The sequence below is a fragment of the Chionomys nivalis genome, chromosome 11, assembly GCF_950005125.1.
Source record: "Chionomys nivalis chromosome 11, mChiNiv1.1, whole genome shotgun sequence".
In the NCBI taxonomy this organism is placed as follows: domain Eukaryota; kingdom Metazoa; phylum Chordata; class Mammalia; order Rodentia; family Cricetidae; genus Chionomys; species Chionomys nivalis.
In genome coordinates, this window is record NC_080096.1 from 35603820 (window position 1) to 35630771 (window position 26952).

At 51.6% G+C, this 26952-nt stretch overlaps 1 protein-coding gene across 1 annotated transcript in view; it reads right to left on the reverse strand.

The window, feature by feature from the left end:
* Positions 1-1327: 1327 nt before the first annotated feature.
* The window catches only part of Trabd2b (TraB domain containing 2B), a 194576-nt gene continuing 168951 nt past the window's right edge, over positions 1328-26952 (reverse strand). The window contains exons 5-7 of the mRNA XM_057785097.1: positions 16471-16561; positions 13297-13566; positions 1328-6443 (exon numbers count right to left, since the gene is read on the reverse strand). Of these exons, the coding sequence (XP_057641080.1) occupies positions 6239-6443; positions 13297-13566; positions 16471-16561 (566 nt within the window). The 3' untranslated portion in view covers positions 1328-6238. The remainder of the gene's footprint in view (positions 6444-13296; positions 13567-16470; positions 16562-26952) is intronic.

Sequence of the window (26952 nt, forward strand, 5' to 3'; positions counted from 1 at the left end):
CACCACTGGGATTACAAATGTGTACCCCATGCCTGGCATTTTTTTAAACAGAAAACAAAACACAGACTCTAGTGGTTGGACTTAGGTCCTCATATTTGCATAGCAAGCACTTCAATGACCGAGTTATCTCTGCAGCCCACAACTTCCAACATTTCAGTGGACATCTCCTGTATGTCCAAGTTCTGTGGACATTCCTGTGGAAACTCAGGTCCCAGGAGCTGACACTTGATTCTTCCATGTGTTCCATGTGTCTTGTTTGATACCCACCTCCCCTTCATTCTTTCCTTTTCCATGGACTCCATCATTCTTCCATAAGCACTCACTACAGATAGTGTCTCTGTGGCAGCCATCAGTCACTGTGCTTGGAGGTGACACAGGTGTACTGTACTGGAGCCAAGAGGAAGAGAGTACGCTAATGATCTCATCATTCCACGGGGTACACATGACCAGTTAGGTATGGGGGGTTAGAAGGTTTCGTGGAGAAGGGACTGCTGGAGCTGGGGCATGTAGGATGCACAGGGGACCAAGGATCAATGTGTGAGATACGGAGACGCAGGGAGCCTGGCAGCACTAGCAACAACATGTGCTAAGACAAGCTAGACAAAGCCAAGAAGCAGAGGGCACAGGCAATGACTATAGAGTGTTATATCCTAGGAGAGGGACTACAGGGAGAGATGGTTTTCTTGTTGGAAACATAAATAGGGATTGGATCGGAGAGGGCTTGGATGTCTTTTGCCAGCAGTACTGGGGAGGCACTTTAGAGTCTTCAAGGGAGGGAAAGACATGGTCATTTTTGTGGTTTGCAGAACTCCCTTTAACTGCAGGGGAGATAATAGGTTAGAGAGACATAGATGTGACTGGCAGACATTTCCCAGTAGGCCTGAGCCAAGGAGAACCACAGAGACGAAAGTGACACGAAGTGGTGACATCTCCGGTGAGAAGGGAGCTCCTCCAGCAAAGCCCAGGCCTCAGTGGTGTGTAACACAGCTGCACAACCCTTGTTCCAAACATGAGCATCTCCCTTTGCTTGGCAAGAGTCATACACACTTCCCAGTGCTGGGCCCTGCACCCACAAGGTCCTTGCTGAAGCCACCTTCTCAGCCCAGACCCAAATCTATGCATAGGAAATGGGGCCATTCGCATTGTCTATGCCACACTGTTACAGGTCCCGGCTCTCACAAGCCAGGCAATTCCCCCAAAGATTCCTGAAGAAGGAGAAGGGGATTGAAGTTCAGCACATGGATACACCAAGGTTAAGTTCATAATATCTTTTATTAATATATTATGCTACAAAAATATTTTTGGCAAAATAACATTAATAGCATCTTTCTTTGTCTTCTATTATACTCTTAAAGAACTCTTCATGACAATTCACAGGGGTGAGGGAAGAGGTGATGACGAAAAGCACAAACACTGGGAGAGCTGAAGCCAGCTTGGTACAGTGAGGCACACTGGGAGAGCCAACAAATCTGAGACTTTGAGACTTAGAGCTGGGCAAAGCCTAAGGCCAGCTTCCCCACCTGGAGCCAAGTGCTCCGCCCACCCAGCCTGGCAACCGGGGAGACTCCTGCCTAAAAGTCCCTGGTCTCTCACACCAGGCAGCATAGACTTGGATCCTGTTCAAAACCACATTCCCCAGGACAGGTCTTAGGACCGAAGGAGCCCTTTAAGTAAAGTTTTCTTGTCTGTCACATGCTCTCATCATGGCTGCCTGCGGGGCCAACATGGGAGGCTGGGCTAAAGAAGGGTGGAACCCCACCTTCAAGGAGACCCAACATTATACACAGAATTCCCCTCCTGGCTTCAGGAAACTCTCCCTATGGTCCAAGAGGAAATGGAGCTTAAAGAGGGACAGGGGCTTAAGCAAGGTCATCAAGCAAAGGGATGGTTCAGGGGTGGGGGGAGATCCCAATCTGCCTTTGGAGACAGGCTGTGAGGAGTTGACATTCCCAAGGGTCCTTATAAGCCCCGTCTTTCCTTCCCCAGGGTTGGGCACAGACAGAAGGGCTCTGGGCTGGAGCCATGGGCAGGGTTTCAATCTAGCTTCTCCTCCCCATGACATCCCCTGCCCAAGGGCTGCAGGCATTTCTGCCATCTCATGGCAAGTCTGGCAGGGCTGTGGAAGAATGGGGGGAGGGTGGCTAGGGAGGCTTGTCTGAGTCCTGAATCTACCGGCTTAGACAGCCAGCCAGGGTGATATTTTTGGCTGCTTAGATGAATTTTTGGAAAAATAGCAATGTTTAAAGAACCTGAGCCTTACAGAGCCAGGGGGCACCTCCATGTCATTGACACCAGTCCTGTGCCAAGACATCCAGCTGGCTACCACATCTTTAGCCAGTGGGCCTTGGGGCCTTGCATACTCTGCCTCTCCATCCACCCAGAGACCTCTGCCCTCGGCTGCTGTCCTTTACCAGCTGGGGAGGTGAAAGTTGTCCCAAAAAAGAAAGTCAAGGCTGTCTTTCCCCTTTCCTAGCTCCAGACTTTCTTCCTCCTTTGTCTGCTTCTTTTCCTCCTTTGTCCCTTTCAGTGCATCTAAGGAGTACACTTTCGTGTTGAAGGACATATAGAAAAATGACACATGACCTACCCCATTGAATTGCTTGCTTTCCCAACAGGGAGCCATTCCTATCTAGACAGCCCCAGCTCTGGAATGTGGGCATAGTAACGGGTCCTGGGGCACACAAAGGGCTCTAGGGGGACATCCTGGAGCTAATGCTCCCTCCCAATTATCCTCACAGGATACATGATTGGGAGAAGGGAAGAGAGCTTCCCCTGGGTAGTAACATGTATAAAACACTGTGTATATTCTAGAAATAACAAATATGATTCCATCTGTCAGATTTGGGGTGGGAAGGATGAAAATGGCCAGCAAGGTCAGCTGAGCCGGGTCATGGAGGATTTGAAATGCCAAGTGAAGGACCTGGTGTTTATCTCATGGTTATCATTACCCCAATTCTGTTTTTTAACACCCAGGATGTCATTTACACTACAAATCCTGCACAGAGTATCACCTTTTCAAAGAAATTCTCTTTTGGTAGCAGTTCTCTTCTTTGGGATCTCTTGTGATAAGAGTACTGGGCTGAGTGGTGGGGCAAAGCACCTGAGCTCCCCGGCTTGCCCAAGTCTAGACGAGGCCAGGAAGTAGCAAGTGACCACACTGCATGTAGAGAGAATGTACGTGGGTCTTCCCGTGTGAGATGAATATTCCGAGCCGTTGCTGTCCACACATGGCAGACTCTGGATCTCTGACCCTGAGGACTGGCCCTTGCACCTCCCTGATTCTTTTCCCCTCACCATGTCCCGGTCACTTAATCTGCTGGGCCTCTGACCTTCCATCTTTCTGTCTGCCTCAAAGTCAAAACGAAAGTTCTAAAAATACTCAAGGAACGCTCAACGGAATGGAGCTTTGTGTTTATGAGTCCAGCTAGACAGAACATGAAGTCTGAGAAACGGCTGATGGATTACTGGCGTTTTCAGAGCAGGACATGAAGTTGAAGTGGCCTAGCCATACATTTTGTTTTTGTGCCTGAGGCCTCCTGGGATGTAGGCCAACAAGTTGAGTTTGCTACTTACTCAAACCCTGGCTTATTACAGATCTCCAGGGAACAAGCACCGTTGGTCTCAGATGTCTGACCAATAATTGTTCTCTTCTAGGTTAATGCCAATCTGGAAATTTGTTGATCTGTTGGTCTAGCCAGCCTGTGCCCACCTTCCTTCCTTCCTTCCTTCCTTCCTTCCTTCCTTCCTTCCTTCCTTCCTTCCTTCCTTCCTTCCTTCCTTCCTTCCTTCCTTCCTCCCAGGCTGGTCCTCAAACTTATGATGCTCCTGCCTCAGCCTCCCAAGAACAGTAATTACAGACATGTGCCCCTAAGCATGGCACATTGCCTTTCTTTAAAAACCTTTAAAGTCAGGTCGAGGAAGAGAGTTTGGAACACTTCCTTCACTCCTCATCTTCCTTAAGAAGGGATCTGGAAAGGCAGTGGCCTGACACTGGGGCTGGGGCAGCAGTAGCCCAGGATGCCCCCTCTATCCCATCCTAATGATGAACTCTTCTGGGCCCAGGAGGGTGGGTACAATTCAGGCTGTATGTGTAACCTGGCACTGTGCTTTCGCAGTGATTATATGCTGCATTAATTCACCATTTTGGCCCCACGCCTGGCACAGGTCTGGGCACACAGTCAGGTGCCTGGACTGTTTCCCCAAATGCTTCATCTTTAATTAACCTCAAGCTTGATCTCCATACATCTCATGCCATACTCTGCCCCAAACAGGGGAATCTGGCCTGTGTGTTTCCAATTCCTTTACACTTATCTCATCCCAATAGCGCTCTGCACGATCCGTTTGATGTCTAACTTCTGAGCCCGCTTTAAAAGTCAGCTAAGCCCCTTCCCGCTCAGCAATAGGAAGTCACTTTTTTTTTTTTTTTTTTTTTTTTTTTTGCCAAGGATAAACTGACTCCAGTCCTGGTGGAGGTCAAGTTCAGTTTACAGTGTGGTGCCCATGGGGCTGGCGGGACCCTGTGAAGCAGAGTTCCAGAATCCTGCCAGGTCTCAGGCTTAAACCTGTCCACTGGGGCAGAGCTGGAAAGAATTCTGCCGCCTGCCAGCATGCCTGTGGGACCCCTGACTATCCAATGAGTTGCCCAGAATCCTGCCATCTCAAAAGGGAGACGTCTGCCAACCTTAGCATGGCAGTGTTGCAGCCAACCAGGCGCCATTAAGGCTGCCAGGGAAACCCATGTGCAACGGGGTGAGAGAACAGGACTGGAGTCAACATGCCTGCGCCAGCTATGGCATCTTGGAGAAGTCTCTCCTCTTTCTGGACCTTAGTATTACCCTTACTTTATTGACAGGTGAGGGGTCTTTCCTGCTCTCAGAATCTAGGACTCATAAATAATTAATGAGCCACAAGCCCAGCTTTGAGCTGCGGGCTGAAATTCACCGTGTCCCTGGTCAGCCCCTGGGGACAGACAGGTAAGCCTGTGTCTCAACTCCCTGCCTGCCCATATTGGCTGATCATCCTGCTAGAGCCCCCTGGCTACAGGAACCAGCAGGGGGAGCTGGTGAAACAGCCTCCTCCCCTGTTATAGGATGCCTGGGAGGGTTCCAGTTAGGGAGATCTGCCTCCCTTGGTGCTTCTCCAGACAGAAACAGGGGCAGAACACGGTCCATGAGACAAGGGTAGTTTCTGTATCACACTGATGTGTGTGTGTGTGTGTTTGTGTGAAAACTTGGGTGGATCTTTCTCACTCTTTTGGGGGTTCAGTGTCATCATTGAAATGAGGGTCATCACATCTCCACAGCATTACTGTGAGGATCTATGAAGAAGGGAGACTGCAGAGAGCCCACCCTGCTGCAGGCTTCTGGTCCATGGTCCTCTGTTACCATCATCAGTACCACAACTGATGGCTCCTGAAACCATCCTGTGCCCACTCCTGTCCTTCTGCTTACTTCACGCAGCTGTGGTTTTACCAGCTTCTATTAAATGAAAGCTAGGCCAGTGCCACTGGAACACAGATCGTCCACTTGCTTTGTGACTTTGAATAAATCCCATTCACTTTTTTGGGTCTCAGTGTAGCAATCTGACCATGGAACTGAGTTCACCTGCCTCAGCACCAGTCTTCCACTTTGATGGAAAAACCCTCTCCAGGAGCTCTGGAAGGCCAGTCCACAGACACTCAGGACCTCAAAATAGCAGCATTTTTTCCCCTTAAATTGTCCCTCCGGGGCCTGGGTACATCCAGGGAAGAGGAGGATGGGTTGGCCACCATGCCTCTGGCTATGAAATTCAGCTTCACAAAAGCTGGGGCTGCCTTTCTGCTTGCCCTCAGAGGTACCTACAGTGGGAGAAGCCAAGCCTGACTAGGAGGCTTGGGGCCAACTCAAAGCCACAGTCCACACAGGTCACAGAGGTCATGGGAACCTGGGCTCCTTCCCTGGGTTGGTGATGGGGCTAATTCAGGGACTATAACATAGGCTACATAAAAATAGTTTTATCGATAGAATAAATACATTTTCTCTTTTAATATGGACACATATTTTACAAAAGAGCCCCATAGCACTATGGGAAATTAAGACCTTCTACAAAAAAGAAGATGTAATTTAGGTACAATAAAGCTCTGGTGTTTTAAGGTCCCTGTCCTGTGTGAACTGCCTTGAGGTGTCAGTACCCTCTGAGGTGACGTCAGACGGTGGGCGGGGTCACAGATTTCTGTGCCTTCTCTGCAGGGTGGTCAAGGTCAGGAAGGCCCAAGGGTGTGTAGTAGGAAGGGGGCGACGATGGTGGCAGCAACAGCAGCGGGGAGGCCCAGTGTGGGTGCTGAGTTGCTGGTAGGCCCAGCAGCGTCCTGCTGTTGGAGTTGGTGTGAGAACTTGACAAAAGGTTTGGTGGTCCCGGAGCTGGGGGTAGGCTGGAGAGGCAGCGGGGGTGGTGAGACAGTGGTGCTGGAAAGAGGAAACAGAGATCATCAGAAGCCTCCTCCTAGGAAGAGAGCTTGGTGTTCAGTTCTATCCTTACTAGAGATCGTAGGGAAGAGGAATAGTCTAGAATCCCACTGCCAGCTCAGCTGACCTCCAAGGACAGGCTGGGTTCACCAGTGATCGATCATGGGGGTGGCTCCCAGGCAGAAAAAATTGCAAAGTCATGAAGGCAGTAGCTTTGAGGTTCCCAGAGTATAGATTCCACCTGTCTACAGGTGTTCTGCTCCTGGTTGCTCCTTTCAAGGTTGCTGAAGGTAGCAGAGCACACGCACGTGCATGCACGCACATATGCCTTAATTCTCCCCACATCATCCTAACCACCTTGGCTGGAGCTTCCCCCATGTCACCTGTTCAAACATGATTCCCATCGTCACAATAGGCCTTCAGAATGGTTCTTACCCACCCCTTTCAGTAATGGTGGGCCTCAAGGAGGCTACTGGTAGTCAGGTTCTGGGGCAAAGCAGGTTTGCACATCCAAAGACTATTGTCTCTCTCAGAACAGGCAGGCACGGCACTCCTACATAATGTGTATATGCAAAACAGGTGAGCTAGGGGGTTTCCTCTGCACATTTTAGCTCAAAGAACCCAGTGGGTTCAGTTTCCTGCCATGCTGGCCTTCAACCTCATGTGTCCCCATCTCACTATACTGGGCTGCTCTACCTCTGCCTCATGCCCATCATGTCCACTGTCTTGCTGTTACTCTCTCACTCGCCTCTAGAGACTTGCCTGCTACCTTGGAAAGCGAAGGCTCACGTAAAACACTCTCTACTTCCCACTGACCTCACTGTCATAGTGGGACATATGTTATAGGAGGCTTGAAGATCAGGTTTCTACTGAGGAGTCTTAGAACAGTGCCTGGCCCTGGGAAGCATGGGAAGGCTTTGTTGTTTTGTTTGTTAAATTATCATTAATAGTTTTGTGCCTCTGCCTCTCCCGCTAATAACATCGCTCATTTGCAATGTGCTTCTGAGTACAGGCAGCCACCATGCTCAGTGCTATAGCTATGCCATATTACTGTTTCTGCTGAGCTCGAAGGAGATGAGGATTCTCAGCAAGGTGAGATGCACTGGGGCCATCTGTTTCTGTAGCATGAACAGTGAGCATTAGGGATGTGTGCTATTTCCTGGTGAGACCCTGAACAGTAATGTGCAGGTTCCAGGGTCAGATTGAGGCCTTGTTGGCTGCAGCCCCTGGAGGAGATTAATGCCTGTGCCTAGCAGAGGTCATTACCTCAGCCTCTACCCTCCCTTTCTTGTCTAATGAAAAAGAGAACTGCAAGCAACACACACACACACACACACAACCATAAAAGTCCATGCCTAGCTGCTGCTGTGTGGCCCAGCCTGGGTAGTGGGGAGGCTCTGAGGGCAGTGGGCTAGATGCCCTGTGAGGTGGCCGGAGCCAGGGCTCAGGCTGTCCTAGAGTGGCAAGACCAAATGGGAATTACGTCTCACAAGACACCTATAGGCATTTTCTTTCACACTTTGAAAAGTAAAGATGAAAACTCTCCCTTGGAGCCCAAGTGGTGTTTTTATTGCTTGGAAAGAGTCCCAGGAAAATGAAGTGGGACTGGGGAGGGGGACGAGCCCCTCTGAGTACAAGCTCCCTCCTTCTTCCCTAGCTTACTCAGCTCACAAAGCTGGTCCCCAGTCCAGGTCCCCACCCCCTTCCAGGCTTATGTTGGGGAAAATTGTCTCATGGCACAACGGTCTGGAGGCCAAACCAAACACACTGCACATTCCCAGGCCCTGCAGATGGCGGGCACTGGGGGGCTATGTCTGCTCTGAGCTGACAGGACCCCCAAGTGTGGGAAGGCCCCTCTGGCTGGCTGGAAAGACAGAGCTCTGTACAAGTCTGCGTTACCTCCTTGGCTTGATCTGTAAATCTGGGTCAACACTGTTTTCTAGGCCTCAGTTTCCCAATCTCTACAAAGGAAGGGCAAGGATGGGTCAGGGACTTTGAACTGCTCTCCTGACGCAAAAGCCAGAAGTAAGATCACAAGCAGAAATTCGAGGGAAAGCACAGACAAGTGAGGCTGGTGCCAGGCACCATGTCAGTTGCCACCCCTTTCTGGGGGTTGCCTGGAACAGGGATGAATTCTGGCACCAGAGGCCTCTAGGAGCCCTCCAAGGCTCAGCACTGGGCATCACTGATATTAATTTTCTTGCTAATGTGAGGAGCTGGTACCTAATTAGGGGCACAAGTGTTCTTTTTGCTCTTTGAAAAACCAAAGATGAGAGTCCCTTGCCAAAGCCTAGAAATTTTTATTGCTTGAGTGGAGTCACAGAGAGTGGTGGGGGCGGGGGTTGGTGAAGAGGAGCAGCCTCCAGTTACTTCCTTAGAGACCTTCAGAGAGATGCAGGGGCACCAGCCTTAGAGAACGCAGGGCTTGGATGACAGGATCCTCCACGTCATCACTGGAGGAGAACCTGTGATTCCCAACTGGATTTTGGCCTCTTTGGGCCAAAAAATCAGATGTAGGCCAAGACTCAGCTTGTTCAGCTGGCCTGCTGCTCCCCTGCCTCCACCCAGTACCTGGAGCCTATCAGCCTTCACATCTTGTGCCATGACTCCTTCCCCAGAAATGCCGTTACCCTCCCTCAACCTTGCGGACTGTGGGCTAACCATCTCATGCGTTCTAGTAGCTTCAGTGGGTCAGAAGTGGAAGCAACTTTCCATCCTGAGGTGAAAAATGGGCCCATAGATGGGAATTGCCAGGGTCCTATAGAGCTGAGACTTCAGGACCTTTCCAGTGACACTATCTTGAGAGCCATGTGTCACTGTCTGGTACCAGCACTAATCCACAGTAATGGGTGACAGGCGTGTACCCAACATGTCCTTGCTAAACTGGGGGTGGGTGTTCCACAGCCCCCATCTATTGGTTTTAAGTCTAAGACATACTGAAGGTCTCAAGAAGCAGCCTGCTGGGGAGACTGAGCCCAAGACACCGCGAACCAGAGACTCTGAAAGTGACATTAGCAGCAGCCACTTCACGGTCACAATAGGGCTGATGTTGGCTTTACAGGCATCTTCTTACTGTCAAAGCCCCGTGGGGTGGGATTGCAACACTACTCTGTCTGATTCTTTCAGTGTTTTTTCTTTTCTTTTGATTGACTTCATTTTCCAATCCTCATGGGGCACCACTCACTTCAGGTACAGTTCTGGCCTGACAGGGACACTTTGGCTACCCTGGACCACCCCACATTGCGAGGAATGAGAGGAATACCTTGAGCATGATGGGCAGCTGATAAGAGGCATGCAGAGCCCTTCTGGAGGTGGACTGTGTTCCCTCCCATCTCTGAGGGCTTTGACACGTGCACTGGGTGTGGCCTGTACTTGTCCAGCGGCACTCACCAAGGCTCTGTGTCTGCTACACACTGATGCTCACCTCTGGGCCAAGCTTTGGCCAATGCCTAGCAGTTGGAAGGTACTCTCTCTTCTACACCTGTGAGTCCTCAATGTGCTTCCAGCCCAGATGTGCCAGTCACTGTGCCTCCATCTCTCTCTCTTACACACGTGCATACACACACATGCGTGCACACACACACACACACACACACACACACACGCATGCTTGCAGACTTGAGGACATGAAGAATGAGAGCCGGCATAACCTCCAGGAACCAGCCAAGGCCCTAGTGGAGCAGGAGGCTCTTTAGGATTGCCACAGACCTATGTTTTATGGGTCCTGGCTTGCCATGGTCACACCTTCCCCTGCTGTGTCTATCTGTGCTCAGAGGTAAGGGATTCCTGAGAATGCTCCTCTGCCATGCATCCATCTGTGGACACACTCAGCCCTTTCCACGGGTCCCCATAAATCATCCTGCCACAGGCTGCTGCTACTCTAAACTTCCTCTGCTGTGTTTACATCTTGGGGTAATGAGGGGCAAAGAGAGGCCAGCCTGCTCCAGGTGGTGTCCCAGGCAGGCACTCAGAGCCTGCATCCCTGGCTCCCTTCTCCTCAGGCTCAAGCATACAGTAAAAGACCCTTCCCACCTAGTGAGGCCTTGGGTGACCTGGAGCCACCCAAAACAGATTTGTGCCCAGGATTCCCCAGCCTAGAAACAAAGAAATGTAGTGTGGGCAACAGTGCCAAGAAAAGGCTCCCATAGGTGGCTAGGGCAGAGAGGAGAGCTAAGCCAGGTGAGGATGGGAAAAGCCCTGAGATAGTGGGTGGCAAATATGAACCTTAGAGTTGGGTGACAGTTTCGAGTCTCCATCCCTCAGCAAGTTCACAGATCTGGATGACTCTGATTCCTTCTCTGTAAAATAGGCCTACTCTCTGTGACTCCTGATAGGACTATAAAGTGACAGATATAAGTGCCTGGCACAGAAGGAGCTTCACAAAGGCTCACTGGCATGCCACCCTAAGCAGAGAGAAGCAAGTACAACAGCATGGGGGAGCAGGGTATAGCCCATGGTGGCACATAGCCTAGAGAGGACCCAGTGGAGCTGGGAGGCAGAGAAGAAGGCGAGAACCCTGAGGCAGGCAAAACCAAAGAGCGGAAGACCCCCAGGGGCCCTGCTGTAGGGGTGAAGGTGGCAGACGGGCAAGCAGGGGTGGACGTGAAGAGCCAGCTCCAGGTGGGTGTGAGGGCAGAGCTAGAAGTGGAATAAAATAGGGCTCCAGGAAATCTGGTTTCTGAGAAAGGCTTCAAATGAGCTCTGTCGGATCCTCTGCTCCTTCTCAGAAAACTGGAGACTTGGGGACTCTGAGAAGAGAGGAATGAGTCCTTTGAATGTGAGAGCCTGTACCCCCTACTGGGACTTCCCAGGGAGTGCAAGGCCCACTTTCTCAAGAAGCAATGAGGGACTTTAATAAACTGCTCTTTGGTGGAACATTCTCTTTCAGCCTAAGCAGAGGGAGGTGCATCAGCTGACCACGGCTTTACCTGCTGGGGTGGAGAGGGGCTTCCCTCTGCCAAAGAAAAGCTGCCTTCTTCCCAGAGGCCAGGCTCTGTATTCCAGAGTCCATGTTGTGAAATGGAAACTGTCTGGTGTCATTTGTCGGCATTTCCTTTTCGGACACAGTTAGGGGATGGCGGCTCGCTGCTGGAGCTGACAGCTGAGCCTCCCGCTACCCCATGAGTTGGAGTCCTCTATTGACCAGGACTGCGAGTGAGCAGACTATTTAGAGCTCTGAGTGGACTCGGGTAGCCTGTAAGCATGCCAGGATGATGCAGCTCTCCAAAACTCTCGGCTCTCGCACCCAGTTAGGCGGAGCAGCCCATGCTGGGTACCCAATCTTAGTGTGTCTCAGCCAACAAAACCCCAGTGAGGCCTCTGCTATAGGCAGCAGGGCTGTTTCTGCACAAGTGCATTCTTCAGTAGCCCAGAGGAGGTGCTGTGGCACCAACACCTAAGGGCTCAGTGGCTTTGATGCTACCCATTAGAAGAAGTCTTTTCACGATAGTACATGCCATGCTCTTTGTGATGAGGCCTGGACTACATCAATCTCTTATCACTACTAGCTCAGGCACCAGGCCACAGAAGAGCCCTGAAGTGGAAGGTACCGGTTGGTCAGCTTCTGGTTCCCTGGGTGGCCCAGGACGGGCCCTTCAGCTTCACACCTTGGTTCATATTCATGAATGCTCAGTTGGGCCAGAACTCCCTAGAGCTGCTTAGAACCTCCTGGGGCATACACCTCAGGTCTCCATCCTCTGACTCTCCTGCATGAGGTCTGTGTGGGGCTGAAGATTTGCTTATTTAACAAGTACCCAAGGTGATTCTTCTGTTCAGGGTGCAGAGGAAAATTCTGGATGACGTTAAGATCCAGACTGGGACTCCGGGTTCTGATGTTCCACTGTCTAAACATGAGATGAAGGACTGGGCTGCCACAGTGGGGGAGGACTCTGGCCCATTCCTGAGACATTCCTTAGTGACATTATTCACTGTCTGCAGAGATTTCTGTCTCACAGCTGACTTAGGGAGACTGCTCTGGAAAGGAGAGGACCTGAATGTGGGTATTGGACAGAATCTTGGAGCAACAGGAGCTCTGGCCACAGGCTGAGGCAGGAGGCGTTGGACAGGAGGAGCATATGGAAGGAGGGTGGGGAGAGTGCCAGAACTTAGGCTGTGTTTTGTACCTGCCTGTTTACAGAAAGGCTCACAGTTAACACTCCGGAGCCACAGTATCTACTGCCTGGTGTTCCTTTCTCTCACAGGGCGGGGGCTCCTCCAGAGTCTCCACGCTACGGCAATACTGCTCAAATATTCCCAGCACAGGGATTTGTCACCCTCTGATATACTTAACCTGCCATGTTTGCTCCCGCTTTCACCCCCATCCATGGGACAAATGAATCAGGGACAGGCCAGGCACAGTGGACTTCTGTTGCTGCCACGGAGGATGCTTCCACATCTTCATTCTAATGTTAACTAATTAACTGTCTGTTAGTTACTGGCTGTACTGAGGATTGAGGCCAGGGCCTTGTGCATACTAGGCAAGCACTCTATCCTGATGCTATACCCCCAGACTTCTTTCTACTTTTTATTTTGAGACATACTCTTACTAATTGTCCAGTCTGGCCTCAAACTTGGTATTCTCTTGCGTCAGGATCTCAGGACCCCTTTTAAACTGCAGAGAATTCTACTTGCTGTTATGTTGAGAATAAACCTCCCAAGTCAGATGTGCACATGTTCTACATACCCCAAAAGATGCCCAGGGAGATCCTCAAAGGTCAGCGAAGAGCCTGCCTCTAAGCTTCCAGTCTGACACCTCTGTCCCTGCCTGCTCATTGCAGGGTCTGGGGCAATGCACTAGCCCTAAAGGAGATTGGGAATCTACAGCTCCTGGACAGCCTGTCCCTTCCCTGCTCACCTGTCCTCGATGCGGACCCAGAGGTCGTTGAACTGCCTCGGCCTCTGCTGTTTGTTTAGTCTCTTGCGCCACTTTTGCCGTCCAAACTCCTCCAGCTGGCTAAGGCTGTCGGGGAGCAGGAGGTGCGGGGACAGGACTGGATCCTCCTCCTCTGGAGGGGTGGTGGGGGTTGCTGAGGTTGCTTCCAGGACTGCAGCAGCTGGGGTTGCTGGGGCTGGACTGGCAGAAGAGGTGCCCTCGGGAGAGGGAGCCGGGCTCCCGGTGGCAGGGCTGCAAAGTGAAACAGAATGTGAGTAAGCCGTGTGTGCGTGTGTGTGTGTGCGTGCGTGTGTGTGTGTGTGTGTGTGTGTGTGTGATGCTGGGGCAGCGGGGATGTCTTCAAGCAAGGGAAATGCCACCGCTGGGACAGGCTAGAGGGACCCAGGGCAACCGTGGTCTTTATAGAGAGACAGAGCATTGACTATTCCATCCTCTAGTCCACAAACTCCCTGCAGCCAGTGTGCCCTAGAAATTACGTATCAGCAGGGACCCAAACAGACATCCCGCTACGGCTCATACCCTAAAGTGGGCGACAGAGTAAAACACACAGGTGGCCACACTGCTGGGGAGGAGAGCATGAGCAGATGGCAGAGACAGGTGTGAGAGCACAGGGCTGGAGGGCCGGCTAGACAAGGAGGTCTATGCTTATTATCTGATCTTAATCATGGGTTCACTCAGCAGTAGCCCTGGTGAAGGGTCTCTGGGTGAGTTATCTAACTTTGCTGTATCTCAGTATCCTGTATAATGGGGGTATGATGACCTGCACCTTCTCGAGGATATTGTGATTTTACAGGTGAAGGGCTTAGAGCAGTGCCTGGCAGTGGTAGGCGGCCCACACCATTGAAGAGTTGATGCTATTCAAGCTGTATTGGATGTCGATGGATCATCTTTTGAATGGGGCCAGGGCAGGGCTGTCACTAGAGCTCAGCCTGAAGGCTGATACAGTGCCCATCCCACTTTATAACTCATGGTCCACATTGTGAATGGGTAGCACTTGGGTAGGGGATGGAAGAATATTGGCACCCGCTCCATCAGGATGGCATGCATGGCGTTGAATGAGCACTGCCACTCAGCGCAATGGCTGATACCTGCTAAACCTCTCTGATGTGGGTCACCGAACAAAAGGACCTGACTCTGCAGCCACTCAAGGGTCATTTAGTCATGTCTGTGGAATTTGTGCTTAACGTAGGGTATGCCTCTCAGCCTGCAGACATTCTCTCTTTTATTCTTTGCTTCCTGTGGCCCCAAAGGAATTCCTTGGGGACATCTGGCCCTGGAGGGTTAAAAGTGGTCTTAGGAATTGTGTCCAAGCCAACAGTGTGCGAGGGAGGTAGTATCCAGGACTGAAAGCAGCCTGTCCTCCCATCCCACCCTTACACTGCAACACTGAGTGGGTGAGGGGTTTCTCTCTCTTTGAAGAGCAAAAGGCCATTGGCTCAGCTCATCCTCTCCCAGCCCCCATGGCAACTCCAGACTCCCAGGATCCAGGCTATTGGAGATGCTGCAGCTGTTGAGGAGATAATTCAAAACAGTCAGACAAAAAGATAGCTACAGGAAGCACCTGCGGCCAAGGATGGCTTTTATTGTCGTTGCCTCCTCAGCTTCCCCACCCCCTCTGCCCTGCAAGTTTCTTCATCCCCCTGTACAGAAGACGAAGGCTGAGAATCCTCTGCACAGAACTGGTGGGGGCAGAGGTGGGGATCTCCTCCTCTAAGGCCTGCGCTCCAAGATGAATAGGGGCCTGCCTGCCTCCCCTGCCCTGCCTGGCCACACACAATGAGCTTCAAGGGAGAGGTCCTTGGGGGCGTGGGGAGAAGGGTGAAGCCAGAGAACAGGAGGGAACTAGAGGAATGCCTTGACTCCCAGGCTACCTTGCATCCCTTCTTCCTCATTGCACCTGTCCTAGCTCCCTCCAAAACTTCTTCTGGCTGAGTCTGAGGAAAGCAGTGAGAAGCTGGGATGCAGTCCCAACACTGAGGTTCATAACTTCCTATAGAAGTCACATGGAACTAGGTGGGTATGGTGTGGAGTCCATGCTCTGGGGACCCAAGAAAGCTTCCTCTCCAGAGGTCAAGGTCTCAGTCATTCTTGAGTTCCCTGTGCCTAGAGTAGGTACAAGAAGTAGTTAGGACCCGAGGGAGGCCGCAGAGCCAGACTGCCCTACAAATGTGTCCTTCTGCAAGTGAGTCCATGATAGGCTCAGCTGCCCTAACTAAATCAGGAATACCCATAGTTCCTGCCTGGCCGGGCTATGACAATGAGTTAGAAACATACAGAGTGAGCAGCCAATACAACTTGTCTGTGACTAAGGAAGCCTTTTGAGGTTTTTGGGTCTTGTAACCATAAGGGCAGGGGCTGAAATCACAACGGGGTTTTCCTTGTCGGTTGGTAAGAAGGCTGCTGCATAATGGCTGGAGCACAAATCTCTGGGTTTGAGGAGTCTGACACTTTTTAGGGGATCTTGAGCCTGGTCGTTGCCTGATGCTGTGGCTAGAGATACTGGGATAGGCAGAGCTGGGCCCTGTCCTGGGGAAACTTCCAGGGTGATGGTATGTGGGGTGGTGCAGAATAGGAACCCACAGAGGGAGGAGAGCGGCTCTGTGGGCAATGTGAGAATGTCTTGGCAGGAAGGTTGGACGCTAGGGGCACAGCCTGAGGAAGCAATGGATCAGATACAGGCAGCAAGCAAAGGACCATGAGTGGGTGGGACAGCAAAAGGGGCATGCAGTGGAGATGGACACAGGGAAGCAAACAACTTGTAGCCTCTTCTTCCTATGGCATCACCCTCATTCAGGGCCTAGCTGTCCATTGACTTTCTAGGATAGCTGAGGTCACTTATGCCCCTGCCCAATCTATTTGTATCTGAACCCCAAGAATCTTGCAAATTCTCATTCTGCCCCCATTCCCACTGCACCGGGTGATCCCAACAATATTGCATACCAGCCTGCTCACCCCATCTATCACCTCGTCACAAGGCCTGGTCCAGCCTGTTCCCAAGAGAGACCCCATCTTACAGCAGTCTTTCACAACTCTCAGTGAGGCCTGGCCAGGTCACAGGGGCAGTCACCACAGCATGTGGTCAGGCATCAGTCAGTCAGACAGCTCCAAGATGCCACCACATACCCCGATGCTTACCTGTGGATGGCTTGCCCAGCAGGTGTGTGGTCCACCTCCAGCCCTGCCTGTCTTAGGACGTCGATGACAGTGTTGTTCCCCAGAAAGTGACCTGGAACAGAAGATGAAGCATGGTCTCTGCCACATGCCAGGTTGGCCTTCAGCGGATAGATGGCCATCCCTTTGGTTTGTGTCTGGGCTAATGAATTATATCAGTGGGGTTCCTCAAGGGTCTCTTGGATGGGTATTGGGACACTGAATGCCCCATACAATAGCAACAGGGTTCCTTTAAATCCAGCTAACGTGTCCCAGCAAGGATATGTAAGCCCGGTCGACCCTGCCTGTATTCACACCCCAGCTCTGCTCACAGGCTGCACCTCTGCATGCGTCCCAGCTTCCTCAAGTGTAAAGTGGGAGTGATTAACATCACCTTCCCCAGTCTGTGAGGCTGAGAACAGAGGTTGGCGTGCAGCGGCCTATTGCATCACTGTACCTAATGACACTAAAGCTGCTCCTAGTACCAGTCCATCTGGGTAGCCTCAACCGTCATGAAAGGCCTAGCTCTAAGACCACCCCCTTCCCAACCCCACAGTCTATGTCTCCTCTTTGTAAACTCCACCAGCAACCCATGTCTCCTTTCCTTAGTGCTCTGAGAGCCCTGCAGGGGACAGAAACCACCTTGCTACAGTCTAACACTTGACCAGGGTCTTACACATGCTCAGTATGTGCTGGTGGGTCTAAGCATTTATATTCACTTCTTCACCGTCTACCTATGATGGCCTAGGTACCAGGGAAGCCACAAAACTGTCCTGAATCCAAGACCCCAGCAGACATTGACAGTGACCTGGAGGAGGTGCGCACAGGATGACTCTTGTAAGATGGCCTTCAGAAGTGTGTGTGTGTGTGTGTATGTGTCTGACGTCCATCTCACCTCCTGCCCACTGCTGATTTTCTCAACAAGCATTTATGTCTCTCCTGCTCTGTATGAGACACCATTAAATACACAGACAGAGAATTCAGTCCAGGGCCCAGAAGGGAGTGGCCTCCCCTCACCAGAGCACAGGTAAGATGTCTATACCTTTTCTAGCTCTGGTTAGGGAGAGTCCAGGGGAGGCCAAGTGGCTGTGGACATAGGACTGCCTGGGGTAGGCCCTGTCCTCTCCTTGATCCCTGCCTCCTGGCCTCAGTTTCCCTACATCTGCTGTATGAGTAGTTTGGGTTGGCCTATGCTTCCTGCGTGTTCTAGGATCTCCCCATGCGAGTCTGCCTCATGCCTCACATGGATCATTGCCTCCCTGCTTACATTTAGCTCAGAACTCGGGCATGGGAAAGCAGGGGGTTTAATCACCGTCCTCTGACTCTGCTTGTCTGTGACGAGTGGTGACAGGTGAGAAGCAGGAGGGTCAGCATGATGACAGCCCCAGGGAGGTCGAGAACACAGTGGACAAACTGCCGAAATAGACATGCTCCTGAGACAGACAGTGTTTGCAGGGCCTGTGCAGTGGCTGGAGCAGATGGGCCACGCTCAGCTTGACACACCTCCCCAAGTCCGGCCTGTCTCCCTAGCTGGTCAGTCAGAGCTGCTGTGGGTCCACCTGGAGATCACTGGAATGCTCCCCATACAGGGAAGCTTGCTAAGGGTTCGAGTCCAGGGTCTGCTATACTTCCTCCGAATCCTTGGGCACATAGGGCACCTCCCAGTGTCTCAGTCTTCTCTATGTCAGAGGGAGAGGTTGGAGTGCATGGTGAACATGGCTCATGTTGTTCATGGTCCAAGTAGAAAAGTTTTGTTTCATTAAAACCCCAGTGAAAAGATGTTTCTCTTTCTTTATTCTTCCTTCCTTGCTCCTTTCCCATCCTCTTTTTTGCTTTTTACTTCCCTCCTCTTTCCCCTTCCTTTTCTCCTTCCTTTTCTCCTTGACTCCTCTCTCTTTCTGCACACTTACATCATTGGTTTAGTGAGCACTGACCGTGGCATATCCCATGCTGAATGATTACTGACAGTCTGAGTTCCGTTCTGGGTCCTCTCTGTCTCAGAATCTGTCTTTGGGGATCTGGGTACTACCTACAATGCACAAGACATCAGAGGAAGTTGTGCAGACGTGTGATGTGTCCACATTCGTGTGGTGTCAGAGAAGACTTCCTGCAGGAGGCAGTGCTGCTAGGTGAGGAAGGGAGTTGGGTAGAGACAGAAGGAGGGGCTTCAGGTGCAGGACAGCATTTGCAAAGACTGGGAGAGGAATGAAGCCAGCAGGATCTTCATACAGAAGCACAGGTGTGAACAGGCCCCCCAGAATATGGCTTTGACTTGCATGCTGAGGACAAGCCCTGGGTCTCTCACTCATTCTTTGTTCTGGTTAGCTTCTGGTAAGTTGACACAGACCAGAGTCACCTGGGAGGAGGGAACCTCAAAAGAGAAATCACTTCCATTGGATTGGCCCCTGGGGCTTCTGGGAAAGTCTGCAGGGCTTTCCTTTCCCTTTTCTTTTTGATTAATGATTGATGTAGAAGGGCTCAGCACACTGTGAGTGGTTGGGTGGGTACCAGCCCAGGGCATGTGGTTGTGGGCTGTATAAGAAAGCAAGCTGAGCAAGCCAGTGAGTAACATTCTTCCTCGGTCTCTACTTCAGTTCCTGTCTCCAGGTTCCTGCCTCAAGTTCCTGACCTATCTTTCCTGAGAGATGAACTGTGACCTAGAAATGTAAGCTAAAATAAACCCTCCCCTCCCCTAAGCCACTTTTAGTCAGAGTGTTTTTTATCACAGCAACAGAAGGCAACTCATAGAGCCTGTGACCCTAGCTAGTGTCTTTCCTGTCACCAGTGTCCTCGTCCCCCAAATGTCAAGTAGGCCTGTGCCTATTTGACCTGCTCTGGGAGCAGCTTGAAGACACAGACACGCAGGAGGAGTAAAAGCTCTTGGCAGGCATGCCATCATAAGGGAGCTAAAACTGTCCCTGGCTAGGCTGGAGCCATCCTCTCTCATTTGGTTCTCCTTCGTCCAGCTGGAAGAGAGCAGTGGCGGCAACCTTCAGTGCCCAGGAGGAAGGACTCCCTGCCAGGAGCTCATAGCCTCTGCTTTGGACAATGAGATAAGTCCTTCTCTGTTTCCACAAAGAACTGGGTTTAAAGACAAGCTCTGGTGCTTCAGTTATGATCCCCACATCTGCCTAGAAGGCCTCAAGAGCTGCTAGGGAAAATTCCAAGTGTTGCAATGCCCAGGAGAAGCAGGTACCATCCACCGAGTGTCCCCAGGCTGTACTGGGGGTGTTCGGAGTGCCCCATGTGATGTCTGTGGTGCGGACCCCAAGAGATGCTGCTGAACCCTGAGCACGCCCTGACACTCCCTTAGCCTTAAGGCTTTTTGAACTGAATTGCTTTCCTCAGGCCAGGGACATTAGGAGAAAGCAAGCAGTGACAGGTCAAGTTTAAATTTCTACCCTCTCCTCCTCTGAGCCACACTCTTCCCTCTCATCCTTCCTCCTGGGCTGGAAGAATGGTATTTCTCCCCCACTCTTTGTACAGCCCCAGGAGGGACCCAGAACTCAGTGATGTGAGTCCTACATGCCCAGTCAATATTGACATTCACCCTTTCTGGTGTTTGGTCTCATGAGACCCACAATTGCAACTTCACAGTGTCCAAGCACCCTGCCAGCCTGTGCGTTCTTCATCATGGTCTTTCTCTTCTGGTGATGCTCTTGGTGGGCTTTCTTCTCCCAGTCCACGCATGGGCCTTGAAAGCTGTCCTTGGCCTCTTTCCTCTTTGTTCTGCTCATACCTCAGCTACCACCAAGCCTCACCTCTGGTAGGTTTGATGACCCAGGGTATTGCTGACTCTGGAACTGCCCTCTACTTGAGACATAGTGGTGCCCAGTGGCCCATGGACATCACCCAACCCTTCCATGGAACCCACCCACCCCGCTTGCCCTCTCTCCATGCTGGCACTATGCCTCTACTAGACATTGTAGACATCAAGCCCCCATCCTCCCATGGACAACAGAGACCACACGGATTGTCACCTCTCAAATATACCTGACCGCCCAGCCACCACCACCTGCGGCGGAACTTCAGAAACCTGTTCTTCAGTCCCTTCCCACTGCGGTTAACCTGTCCTGTGCACAGCCCAGAGCTGACTGCTGGAACATGTTCTCAAGAGCCACCTGATGGGGATGGGGGCGGGATATAAGTCTTTTTGAGGGTGGGACCATGCCTGATTCATCTTTGTCCCCAGAGTTAAACCCAAATCTGGCACACCACCATGGCTCCGTGAATGTTTGTTGAATGAATGAGTGACACAGCCCGTTACTCCACATCCTTTCCATGATCTCATCATGTCCCCAGGAGACCTGAGTTTCCCCCATTGTAGCCCAGCCCTGGCCCTTGGTGATTTTCCCCAAGATCCCACCAATCCTAGGAGCTTGGCCCCTATACAGGGCGGAGTCAAGGTCCAGCATATGCTGTCCCCAGGGGTTGGCAGACAGGGCTTAGGCTTGTCTCCAAAGTTGGAAATTCTGGACAAGGCACCACCCCCATGCTGGAACCTGCAGGCAAGGTGGTGGAAGGTTTCCAAAGGGGCCCCACAATGTTGGGGCTCAGCCTGCTTGGCTTGCCCAGCCTCCCTGGGGCTCCTGGCCACCACTCAGCAGCTCCCTCCAGCACTAGCTTCCAGCTGTTCTCTGGCCAGCTCTCCGCAGGAAGACACGTTCCATTTCACTTGCTGAGTCCGGAGAGGACAACAGAAGAGGAAAGAGAGGGTGGGGCACAGGGAGCCAAGGAGACAAGAAGGAAGTAGGAAGGAAAGCAGAGGGACTATCACGGGGTCGAGGTAGGGGTGGGGGGGGAAGAGAACTGCAGGACTTGGGAAACCAAAGAAGACAGGAGAGGGCCAGAGACCAGCTGTAAGAGATGCAGCTTCAGAGAGAAGAGGGAAGCGGGGTGGGGGGGGGATAGCAGGCAGAAGAGGAGGGAGAATAGATGGAGCTATACCTGCAGTGTAATGAGAGCGGATGAAACAAGGAGGAGGAGAGAGGGTCGGAGTTGGAAGCAAAGAGCATGGGGAAGCGGTGGCGCCAGGATGGGAGGTATTAGACGGACAGCAGGACGATCCAGGTTCAGCGAGTGTGGAGCTTCAACGCTGTGGGGGCGGAGCTGGCCTTGTCTCCCTGAGATAAACCAGGGGCCACTCACAGACATATATATACAAACAGGAAAGGGGGCAGTGAGATGTTTCAGAGCTGAGAAAAGTTTCTTTTTTTCTGGGTGCATGACGGGCTGTGCCAGTGCATAAGGTTTGGGGAGCAGAGAGCACAGTCTGCCAGCCCCACCTGACCCCACAAAAATAGGGCAGGGCAGAGCTTGGGCACAAAGCTCCACTCACCAACGAACCCCTGCAACCCTGCGGCCTTGGGAAGCTTCCTTTCCCTCTCTGTAGCTCAGCTTCCCCATGCAGGGTTGTAGCACCGGGCCTGCCTCCACCACGTGGTGACCTGAACACATTTAGCAAGCCTCCCACCGCGCCGTTCCATTTCATCCCGGAAGTGGCCCTTCACGGTGCTCCCACTTTATAGATGAGGAAACTGAGGCTCAATGAAGGAATAAGACTTGCCCAAGGTCAGAGGCAAGGCTTTTTGGGCTTCTCCCCAGAACCGTCCCAGTTCACAGCACGCTCCGTCACGCCCACTCTGGAGTACTTGGCAGCTGCAGAGATGCCAAGATCATGGCTGGGGGCAGGAAATGGTCAGACATGTGTGTACCTTCCAAGGTTCAGCAGATTGGAGAGGAAAGTGTGTCAAGTGCTCAGCATGAACAATGCGCCAATTAACAGGGCAATTTCAAGACTGCAGTGGGGGCTGGGGGGGGGAGGAGGAGAGAACCAGATGTTCCTCCCACACGGGCTCCAGAGTAACACGGGTGCCTTCGGCCAGCACACATGTTTTCTCTCCAGTGAGCACGCGGGTTTCCAGTTTTCTCCTCCTGGAAGAGGCATCTCAAGTCCGTATTTATGTTCCGTCTGAAATTAATGCAAGGGAAACTTTCAAATGCGAATCTCACTGCCAGGGCCTCCGGCCGGATATCAAGCCAGAGCCGTGTTTGTTTTCCCTAGGAAGTGTGACAGAGGGACGGATAATGAGGGGCACCAGGGCTTCTAGTCTATCTGGGACTGTGTGGAGGGGAACTGACTGACCTGGCCTTCTCTCCCGCTCTGCAGTCACCCAGCACAAGGCCGAGCCTTCTCAGTTCACTGGGGACACACTGCAGTCTCTACCAGTGAAGAGGGGGATAGGCACACACAGGACAGTGATGAAGGGGAACGGGGTGAGGGGATGAAGATGAAGGATGATGGAGAAGGTAGCTGTGAGGGCATGGCGCCAGGGAGTGTAGGCAGAGAGGAGAGATGTTGGGCGGGCACATGCTGGCGACAACAGTGGATCTGCGGCTGAATAGGAAGAGAAGGAGGTGGGCACTGTGACGACCGTGGCAGGAGGGACAAGCTGTGGGATTCCGACAGCTGCGGGATGAGAAGATGGCAGAACTGTCTGACTGACATGGAGGGAGCGAGCACTCTACTTCCTGAGGTGTGGCGAGGGGAAACAGCAGCATCCTCAGGACTTGGTGACGCCTGGGTGGCACCCCAGCCCTGGTATCCTTTAGGACTTTGCTCTGTGCTGCTGTGTGGCAGCGTCTGGGATGCCAGACCTCAAAAATGAAATAGTGGTGGACGGAAGCCTGACTCCGCTTGGCCATCAATATGGCAAAGATCAAGCACCAGGAGTGGCAACGCTGCCTGCCCATCTCTGGCAGGGGGAGGGTGCCAAATGTTTGGATTCATGTTCTCAGCTTCCCAACTTGCCCATGCCACACAGGTACAAAAGGCAAAGCTGGGTCTATACCTAGGTAGATAGGCATGACTCAGTGTGTCCATAGCAAAGTACTTACGGAGTCAGTTGCCCAGGCAAAGCCCAGCTTCTGGGGCTCTGGAGAGACTCCTGTTCAGAGCAGCCTGTGCCCTGGGGCCTCTGCCACTATCTGACAGCTGTTGAGTAGGCATCTTCCTCAGGATGTCACTGGGTGTCAATTTCCTCTTAGAAAGTAAGCATCTCTTCCTTCATCAAGCCATCCACTTGGTTCCAAAACCCTGACTTAGAAGCTTCTTAGGGCCGGGTGGTGGTGGTGCACGCCTTTAATCCCAGCACTTGGGAGGCAGAGGCAGGCGGATCTCTGTGAGTTCGAGACCAGCCTGGTCTACAAGAGCTAGTTTCAGGACAGGCTCCAAAACCACAGAGAAACCCTGTCTCGAAAAACCAAAAAAAAAAAAAAGAAGCTTCTTAGGTCATCTGGATCAGATGCTGAACATTTTGCTCAGAGATCAGGAAGCCATGTCTCTGCTGACACCTGTCATTTCCGGGGTGACTCGGGTAATTTAGAGGCTTTGGCTAGCCTGGTCCTGAGGACGTGGTGACCACAGTACTTTATCTAAAAACTGTTATAGACATCTAAGGAGTATTAGATGCTTGCTAGGCCGTGGGAGCCCAAGACGAGTCAGAGATGGCCCTCTTTCATATGACCACAGACAGAAGCAACGACTGTAGGTATCAGGTTCCAGTTACGGCCGGAACAGTTGCTCTTTATAACACCAGGCTTTTTCCTGAGGTTCAATATCCCAGAGACTAGGACCCTCTGTTGGCTAGAGAAGCATTCAGGGACAGAGGCTCACCCCATCCCGAGCCCCACGTCCTTACTTAGCACCCGTCTTGGTTCTTGAGATTTCCCTGCCATACCACAGAGGTTCTCTAGGCCCTCATCTGAAGTGGCCTGCCTCCCTTCTGGACAGGAGTCCTGTCCTGAGAGGACAGTGGGCTCCAAAGAGTCAGGGGTCCTGGGTAGCAATGGCTGTACAAAGTTACACTGACAGGCCATGAAGAGTCAAGGGTCCTGGGTAGCAATGGCTGTACAAAGTTACACTGACAGGCCATGTAAACTATTCGGGTGTTGCTCACTGACTCCAGGCCAGTTACAGAGGGGATTCTGAGGCTGGGAGAAGTGAAGAAACTTACTAGCCCAGAGCTACTCCTCAGGAGAAACCAGGGTTCTCCCACAGCCACTTTCAAAGGCCACCCTCTAGTCTGTCACTTTCTCCTATTGTCCTCCTGACACTGCCCAGCAAGAGTCCCAAACCCATAGCTAGAATTTTCAGATCTTCCCCCAATAGCACAGTTGTGGAGACAAGCTGGGGGACATGGCACACAGTTTCTATTGACTTGCCCTGTCCAAGGGAAAGCCAGCCCAGCACAAACCAGAACGGGTGTTCCTTTGCCTGTCTGGATGTTCTGGGTTGAACTGGAATGATTCTGGCCAAGGATGGGAGCTGTTGCAGACATGCCAGTTTCTAGATGCATGAGCCGAGTGGTGACAGCTTTCGTTCAGCAGTGCTGGAAATCCTGAAGCACTTCTGGAAGGTTTATCCTCACGCTTGTCCTCGGGGAGCAGGACAGACATAGATGTCATGGGGGAAGGGAAGAAACTATTGCGAGTGCAGCCTCTATTCTAGACTGGCTGTGCTCGGGCCATCTGAAAGCTCTCAGGGGCATCTCTCCCGAAGGCAGTGAGCAGAGAAGCAAGTGCAAGTGCAGGGAAAGAAGGATCTCCTCTTGAGGACTAGGGGGTTGATGTGAAAAGCTGGAAGTCTCTGGGCTTGCATGGGGACATTTCAGCTGGCTCCCACTTTCTCCAGGAAACCTCCGAGTCAGCCTCTGCCAACAAGTATGGGATGTGGGATGCAGGGTCTGGAAGGAACCTAACACCTCGCCTCTTGTGGGTCCCTTGCTGTGCAGATGGAGTGAGAAAGACTCCAAGAAGACTATAGGAATATCTCAGAAGGCAAGCTGTTTCCATGACACCAAGCTGTTTCCCTTTCCCACCCTCATTGCCTGGACTTAACTCTTGCGGTTTACTTTTCTCACTTTTACTTTTTCTCTTTCTTACCATTCGCTGCCTTCTCCCCCATACCTCCTGAAACCCTGCTTCTGTCTCTTGCCTCAGCCTTTCTGCTTTCCTCAATCAAACCTAGGGCTCTTTTTCTAGTAAGTTCTCGGGCCTTTTATTTGTTACTGCAGTCTCTCCATCTGAAAGGTGGGTACAATGTTGCCAGAGCCCCTGCTTCCTACCGTGGGGACAGAAGACTTAGACGCTGTATCAAATTTTGCTTGGGGTAACAGAGGAGTGGATGGTACTTACTACATACCTCAGAGTCATCTCATTCATTAATTAATCCATCCATTTATTCATTCAACAATTGAGTATGAGCATCTTCTGAGATCTAGGGGTGTAACTTGGACTAGGAGATGACAGTGTGCTGTGTGAGCAGAGTTTGAGGACAAAGTTCCAGGACACTGTGGGAGCTTAAATCAGAGAGCTCAAGCAGCTGGGTGATGTTTTGGGGAGCTTAGTCACAAGGAAGAGTCGTTACCATCACCTCACTAGAGCTCTGAGGCTCTCTTGCTTCCTGTATGCATGTCTACTTACTGGTCTGCCAAATGGAACTGAAGGAATATCTTGTCCTTACAGGAAGCCCTGAGTATGGGGCTATACGAGTGGATTGTCAAACAGACCAGTGTGCCTTCTACAGGAAGTAGTTGCTTCATTCATTCCTTCCTTCATTCATTCATTCATTTTTGGTGGTGCTGCATTAATGCTAGGCAAAGGCTTTATCTTTGAGTTATATCTCCATCAATGCTAAATGTCTTTAGCTAAAGTGTGCTCTTGGCTCAGTATGATGGGCTTATATCTTTCCTTTCTATCAAGTTTAAATCTTTACCACTAGTGTGTTTCTGCCTCAGGCCCATAAGTGTTTTTTTGAATGCCCTTCCTCAACCTGAAGGCTGAGTGTCCTGAACGTCCCAACACTCAGAGTAACAGATTTGTGTCTCCAACTCTGCCTGCCATCTTTCTGTCTGACTCTTCCCCTTGTGGGGCAGTTGGTGGCCCTGGAAGGCATGTACAGGTTCTGCAAGGCTCCGTACCACTCCCAAGTCTCCAAGAGCAATTGAAACAAAAACCAAGCTGGAATGTTGAAATGCTATGAGCCTAGAGAGCCAGGATATCGAGACCAGGCAATCAGATCAATCGAATGCTGGGGTTCAAGGATTGTGGGGTGTCGGAAGTTTGGATTTTATTCAGACTAGAGTGTGCTAGGGCCACAGACACTGATAACTTCCGACTGTTGGAGTTAGAAATGAAGGGCTCCTGTGGGAGCTTAAGTCAGAGAGCTCAAGCAGCTGGGTGATGTTTTGGAGAGCTTAACCACAAGGAAGAGTCGTTACCATCACCTCACTAGAGCGCTGAGGCTCTCTTGCTTCCTGTATGCATGTCTACTTACTGGTCTGCCAAATGGAACTGAAGGACCCTCGAGTTATCTGTCCCCCCACCCATACCAATCTACTGGTGACCCATGCTTCCAACTCAGTTCCTCTGGTTCCCGAATCACACATTATTGAAAAGAAGATGCTA